Source organism: Electrophorus electricus, chromosome 6 (genome assembly GCF_041902795.1).
Source record: "Electrophorus electricus isolate QZ-2024a chromosome 6, ASM4190279v1, whole genome shotgun sequence".
Lineage (NCBI taxonomy): Eukaryota > Metazoa > Chordata > Actinopteri > Gymnotiformes > Gymnotidae > Electrophorus > Electrophorus electricus.
Genome location: NC_137502.1, coordinates 34,059,556 through 34,067,055, shown reverse-complemented (window position 1 = coordinate 34,067,055; position 7,500 = coordinate 34,059,556). Strand labels below are relative to the sequence as shown.

The window sequence follows — 7,500 nt, the reverse complement described above, 5'->3', positions numbered from 1 at the left end:
TCATTTTGTTCTGTTCATCTTGGCTCACTGACCGTGGACTGTTTAAATGACCCTGGTATTTGTATTTGGATGAACAAATCTCTCTCCTCTCAGGGTTTGTATCCACCTCTCATTTACTGCAGGTTACAGACATCAGTGCTGGAGGTCAGTGCTGTGAGGGTCAGTGCTGTGAGGGTCAGTGCTGGAGGTCAGTGCTGGAGGTCAGTGCTGTGAGGGTCAGTGCTGTTGGCATCGGTACTGTGGACGTCGGGGCTGGAGGTCAGTGTTGCAGGTCAGTGCTGGGTGTCAGTGCTGGAGGTGACTTTTGTGAGGGTCAGTGCTAGAGCGTACTATGGGCATCAGTGCTGTGGGAGTCAGTGCTGGAGGTCAGTGTTGCAGGTCAGTGCTATAGATGAGTGCCAGAAGGCTCAGTTCAGTTCTGGTGCTGAATGTCAGTTCTGAAACACAATGAAGTGAAACACAGAAGCAGGTGGCGTTTCCATTATAATCTCATTAAAGGCTCAGCGTATACTCTCTGTGTGTGTGTGTGTGTGTGTGTGTGTGTGTGTGTGTGTGTGTGTGTGTGTGTGCGTGTGTGCGTGCGTGTGTGTGGACACAGTAGCAGGTGTGACCTGCTGAATCTGAGAATGTAGACAGTGATAATGATAGAGGTCACTCCGTTAAACGATCGTTGTTTAATCCCACCCACATCACGCCCGTGATGCCACGGGCTTCCGGTTTAGCCTGTCTTCCCCGCACGTGAGCTGCGCATCCAGCGTGTTCACGCGCCTCTTTGCGGCTTAGGCCGAGTTAAGAACATAATCACTGCTTTCCCAACTCTCCACGCGAGCGTATCAAAGATCTGACGTGTGGTTGGACTTGATCCGGTCCCGTTTATAAACCGAACACCCGCTTAAGTTTCCACCACTTGTTCTCTGCACGAACAGCAGGAGGGTGGGGGCGGAATTGGCCTCTTCCGTTACCTGGCCGAGCTACGCCGTGCGCACGTGAGTTTCCGCGCGTAAAATGTCTTACGCGAGGCCAGCCGTGGAAACTGTGCAGCAGAGCGCGCCCGTTCCGGACACGCGGCACTCCGGCGTGACGCGTCGCGGGGCCCCGTCGCACCGGGTGGGCAGCACCGTAGTGCTGCTGTCCTCGTACGCCGTCTCAGCGATGGCGGGGGACTGCGGTCAAAAAATGCGCGAGCTGAAACCGGAGCCGAGTGCGCGCTGACGGGGTGCCTTCACAGCCCGCCTCGTGCTGCCGCCGTTTGCTTTCTTGCTTCTGGAGGTGATGGCAGCTGACACCGAACGATCAGATGAACGCCAGAGTTGCTGCCTTGAACTGACTTTGTGTCAAGTACGGGATGACTTTCTGCTTTCGGCTTGTTCAGCTTTGTTGAAACTGTTCTTCACACCTGGCGTTGCATGTCGTCGGGACGTCGGGGAGAGAAGCCCTCTGCGCGGCAGAACTGTAGGACTGCACAGCTTTCCGTGGGTTCCGTCTGGACTCTCGTGGCATTTCGCTCAGTACCGCAAACGTCTCACTGTTGTTTTTTAGAGTGCCGTAACATGCTGCTAATGCGACTGTTTCAGAAACCAGGCTGCGTTTGTGGCTATTAAACACTGTGAGGGTATGGTACGTAGAAATCTAGAATTGCAATCCTTTAAGTAAAACAACACGTCAATAACTTTCGATAACAAATTAGCCGGAGGCCCGGCTGGTAATGAAACAGTCGCTTTTCCTCTAAGTCATTTTGTCTTGAGAGCGTTGGAAAGCAGCTTGAGAATCCACTCGGACACATTCTTTACGATAGAATATCTATTAATCTGATTATTATATGATAGATTATCTATTATTCTGAATAAAACGAAGTTCATTATCATATTGCACGAGCAATGACTGGTCATTTTTTATTGGTGCCCTTGCAAAAGCAGAAAACGTTTTTTTGTTGTTTTTTTTTTCCTTTCCCAGTACACGTATTAACTTATTCTGAACCGAAATACAATGAGCACATATTCATAACGATATTTGTCTCTTTATTGAGAATCAATAAATGTATTCCCTCAGTCACCATGTACAGCAATATGTGTCCGGCGCTACATCCTTGTAGGCTGCTACAGACTTCAATGCACCTCCTCACGCTACGGCTAGGTGTCGCACAGCAGTGGCGTGATCTGGTTTAGCCTGGAGACCACTGTGCCTGCGTCTCCTTATAACACCTAAGAAGCAGCCGATCGTGCGAAACTTAAGTGAATATATTTAGATGATGGTTGGCACGGTTGTCCAGTGGCTGAAACTGGACCAGTGTCCAGATGACAGACCGGCATGAACTACGGAGAGGCTGGAGATTTGAAGGTAAATGTGATGAATAACAAATTTGGGGGTGGGGGAAATCCCCACATTCAGGGGAAGAGACACCCGCCTTTGCCTGTTTTGGTTGCTCTCCCTGAACAGGAGCTGCTCAATAGACGTTATTGTTCGTGTTCAAATAGCCAAAATTAAATGTTCTCAGGACCCCCCTGCCCCCAAAGCCCCCTTTGTTCAGTTCACGGTGAGAATAAAACACCCCAACAGAGCGCAGGGTACCTCTGGGTCAGCAGTGTGGTCTCGCTTACCAAACCAGCACGTTGTCCTTGAAATCCGTGGGGGGTTTAAGATGGATTTGTTCAGGGCTGTTTTGACGCTTTAGCGACTGTTGTAAGAAATTGCTTTAAAAAATGAAAACTCACAAGAATGGAACCCCTTGTGAAGAAAGTGATGAAGACTACACAGTAATGAGACATCTCGTACTTACTCAACATTATATGTGAAATCTAAATGAAATGGATGTAGGAATACTAGGAAAAGATGGTTATTAATGTTTATGAAATGATAAGGAAGATTTATACCACTATCAATAAGGCCAAAAGAGCATCATTATACCATTTATAAACCAGATATGGAGAGAATCTAATTTAAATGTAAACTGTAATTTAAATCAAAATGTGGATGTTTTTATTAGACCACATTTAGAAGCAAACATCTTACAGTTCAACTGATGGTCGAAACGGTGTGTCATTTTCAAGGCAACCATGCACAGTTTTTCTAGAGTTTTTCTAGAGTTGCCAAAAGTTAAAGAAATTCTGGAATAATGGTGTGTACTGAATTAATCTCTCTGCAAGCCCAAATCCAGAGACCAGAGTCAACTGTAGTCAGAGAAGATGTAGTTCATTAGCAGCAGAGGGACAGTATTTGTAGGGTTGAGGTGTGTGTGTGTGTGTGTGTGTGTGTGTGTGTGTATGTGTGTGTGCGGATCATGTTTGTGTCTATGCCTGACACAAACATGATCGTTTTCATTCTAGACTAACAGAATGGTTTTATTCTAACAATACGAGGTTTATTCTTGCACCGGAGCTTGGACGCGGGCCTCTCTGGTGACCCAGCATGCCAGCAGAATGACTGGGAGAAAGCCATGTTCTATAGGCTCGAAGGTCTGTCCAGTGAACTTGTGTTTGGAGGTTCCAGTGCTTTCTGTTTTTTCTCTCTGTATTTTCACTGCACTTTAAGTGCAGATTAGTTCACTTCAAAAATGTAAAAGTTTTGGGGAACAAACAAACAAATTTAAGTTGAATATAGTTAATGCAAAACCATCTCGAGCCAAATAAATCAATAGAATGTCAAACATACTACATCAGAGGCATGATGTCATGCCCCGCCCTCATGTTTCCACTATGCCCCGCCCTCATGTTTCCGCTATGCCCCGCCCTGATGCCTCCACTTTGCTTGTAAACAGGCTTGGAGCTCCTGATTATGTCAGAGCTCAAGGTTCCTGCTGCTCCTGCTGTGGGTCAGAGTTACAGTAGCTATGGAAGAGAGAGGCTGAAGGAAGAGGTGGAGAAACTCTTCTCACAGCTCAGCGAGTCTCAGAGACACAGACTCCTCTCACAGCTCAGAGAGTCTCAGAGACACAGACTCCTCTCACAGCTCAGTGAGTCTCAGAGACACAGACTCCTCTCACAGCTCAGAGAGTCTCAGAGACACAGACTCCTCTCACAGCTCAGCGAATCTCAGAGACACAGACTCCTCTCACAGCTCAGCGAGTCTCAGAGACACAGACTCCTCTCACAGCTCAGAGAGTCTCAGAGACACAGACTCCTCTCACAGCTCAGAGAGTCTCAGAGACACAGACTCCTCTCACAGCTCAGAGAGTCTCAGAGACACAGACTCCTCTCACAGCTCAGAGTCTCAGAGACAGACTCCTCTCACAGCTCAGAGAGTCTCAGAGACAGACTCCTCTCACAGCTCAGAGAGTCTCAGAGACAGACTCCTCTCACAGCTCAGAGAGTCTCAGAGACACAGACTCCTCTCACAGCTCAGAGAGTCTCAGAGACACAGACTCCTCTCACAGCTCAGAGAGTCTCAGAGACAGACTCCTCTCACAGCTCAGAGAGTCTCAGAGACACAGACTCCTCTCACAGCTCAGAGAGTCTCAGAGACAGACTCCTCTCACAGCTCAGAGTCTCAGAGACACAGACTCCTCTCACAGCTCAGAGAGTCTCAGAGACACAGACTCCTCTCACAGCTCAGAGAGTCTCAGAGACAGACTCCTCTCACAGCTCAGAGTCTCAGAGACAGACTCCTCTCACAGCTCAGAGAGTCTCAGAGACAGACTCCTCTCACAGCTCAGAGAGAGAGCAAGAAGAGCTCAGGCAGCAATGATGAGCATGACTACTTCATTCTAACAGTAACAGTAAAAACTGATGAAGATTTCTTGTAGAAGTTGTAAAGAACAATAAAGTTAAATAAAGGTGTTTGTGTTAAAAGTTAAATAAATGTGTTTTTAATAGATGTTTTCTTTATGACAATTGTTAGCATTTATCATATACTTGATTACCAAGAACTGTTTTTGTGTTGATGATTTATCAAAAGCTCAAATGTTTGCTTGGTGGGTTCTTAAGCCATCACGATAAAAACAGATCAATATTTTCACCCAAGGATCTAAATATACTTCTCACATTGTATTATCTCCAGTCTTTTTAACACCACATATTCCCCGACACATAGGCCCTAGTTATACCTCCCAAGCCCCACTAAACATGAGTTAGTATACAGGTGAGTTTGGCCTATTAAACTCTCTATATAGTATAAAATGTGTAATATTTTTATTTCAGTGCAATGGGCAAAGGCCCTGCAGCTAAAAGCTGAAGAACGTACACTTTGTCTACTCAGAGATTACTCAACAGCCCAGACAAGAGTCTGAAGGACGTGTGTTCCAGTCCCTCACCAAGACCCCACTAGCTTTGTATTTAGGTCGCTCGCCGTCTGGTCTCAAAGCCGCACTAATGCGGCACGGGCTCAGGATAACCTCTCAAGAATGGTGTCAGATTAGAGATGGCAAACACCCTGGGGAAAAGCAACAAATCAAGCAGTACCAAACCATACCATGGTTTAATGCCATGGTTGAAACGACTGCTTAACATTTCTTTGCACCTTAAAAAAGGTTGTATTGGGTGTTATGAGCAGGCTGAGCTTGTCTCCAGATTTGACCTGACGTCCTGTCTCTAGCTCCTGTCTAATGCGCACCTGGGCCAAAAGATGAGAGCACGAGACGAAACCCCGGTACATGTGACTCAGCAGCACCTGGTGAGGCGCGCGCTGTGCCGACGTCTGGTGAAAAAGACATGTTCCTCCATGGCACGTAGATGTACGGGTGCTCCTCTGGGTCTTTTCGCGTTTGCACATGGGTCCACTTGCATCATGTAGTGTACTGTAGCGTTTATAGCATGTCACAAAAAAAACGGAGACATTTTACGGTTATTTAAGAGCCTTATAAATGTATTTGCACACGCGTAACATGCATAAAACCAACAAAGATTGTGTGTGTGTGTGTGTGAGAGAGAGAGAGAGAGAGAGAGAGAGAGAGAGAGAGAGAGAGAGAGATCGTAGATGGGTGGGTGGGTTGTTACCGAGATGTCCTTTCCTAAGCCACCAAGAGAATTTAGAAGGCTGATCGTAATTGACAGCAGCCCTGAGGAGCGCGAGCACGGAGCTCAGAGCGAGAGAGTGAGGCGCGCGACCGTAACGCAGCACCGCGCGGACACAAACCCAAACCGCGAGCCGTGCGGATGCTTTAACTGGTAGGAGTCAGGTATGACGCAGTTCTATAATAACCACTTTATTTGGGACACTTTTTAACGAGCCGGGGGGTTTAAAGATGACAGGCGTGTGTTCGCACACGGAGGTTAAACGGCGCTTTTAGACACCGGAATGTAACGCCTGGTTTGTTCGGCGTTGTGGTGTTAAGCTGTAAAGTATTGGCCGGGAGGGTGGACTTGACCGTATCTGCATATGCAACATCTTACACACACCAGTTGTTTAGCAGTTGTAAAGTTCGTGTAAATGTGTCAGGGCAACAGATGGATGCTAGCTTTCGTTCAGTGATTTTGTGCCTTCCGTAATGGTCGGTGGTCCGAAAACCCGTCGAACTCTCGAGCTCGTACTTTAACTGCCTGGTTATGTTATACTTGACATATTGTGACCCTCGACAATTTGCATCTGTTTGTCATTATAAACTGATTTCAGTACCAGACTGGTCCGAGGAATTCAGAGGAGGAACGCATAGTATTGCATTTTTAACGATATGTGTATTTTATTTGGTGTATAATAAGACGCTTCACATTTTTGTGTTATTAGAAAAACTCTAATTTGACCAAGAATGCGCAATATTTGGCCAGTTGTAAGTTTCTGGTTATTGTTTTGAGGTAATATAGAAATTGTTTGAGGTATCATATAAAAGGACGGTGCCAAAATGTTCGCGTAATATCTTAATATTTCACTTGCCAGAGACGCCGTTCATTCCTGTATTGCTATCCAAGGTGCTGAACGCGATACTACAGTCTGACGTCTGGAGGAAATGGGCGTTCCCACAGTGCTGCTTGGCCTCGCCTGCATTGCGAGTTGCCTCGCAACGCTTGTTTGCTGTCAAGAAGGGGCGTGTCTGCAGGACGGCCGACACAAAGCCACGCCCGGTCCAGAGCCCTATTTGAGAGAATGCTCATTGTACATGGAGAGTGAGTACAAGCTCCCTTATGGCTTTATTCCAGTAATGAAGAATGTGGATGTGTTATGCTTCCTACTGGTTTCTGTACAAAGCAAACAGAACCAGATAGAGATGAGAACATTACATCTTTGACCTAATACGCCGCAGAAAGATCTCACCCATGGTCAAAAGCAAGTCAGTCGCTCAGGATAAGGACAACTGCTAAATGCTTTGTCTCTCGCTTTCTCTCAATATTCAGTTCAAGGTGCTTTATTGGCATGACAAATTATTATTACTATTATAATTAATTAGAATTATTATATAATAATTATTATAAATAAGTAATATTATAATCAAATTCTAATTATTATTATTGGCATTTGCACTGCCAAAGCTTGCGCTACAGAGTTTGAGCGTATTAAAGAATAATACAACAAGAAATTGAACATTATATGATTTCTCTCTCTCTCTCTCTCTCTCTCTCTCTCTCTTCCTCTCTC

General features: G+C 46.0%; 1 protein-coding gene across 2 annotated transcripts in view; it reads left to right on the top strand.

Moving 5' to 3' along the window:
• The first annotated feature begins 5,927 nt into the window (after window positions 1–5,927).
• rtbdn (retbindin) overlaps window positions 5,928–7,500 on the top strand; it is a 9,496-nt gene continuing 7,923 nt past the window's right edge. The window contains exons 1-2 of one of the 2 annotated variants that reach the window (XM_035524920.2): window positions 5,928–6,109; window positions 6,805–7,031. In XM_035524920.2, coding sequence (XP_035380813.1) covers window positions 6,875–7,031 — 157 coding nt within the window. In that variant the 5' untranslated portion in view covers window positions 5,928–6,109; window positions 6,805–6,874. The remainder of the gene's footprint in view (window positions 6,110–6,804; window positions 7,032–7,500) is intronic. The other variant, XM_035524919.2, reaches the window with a different exon arrangement.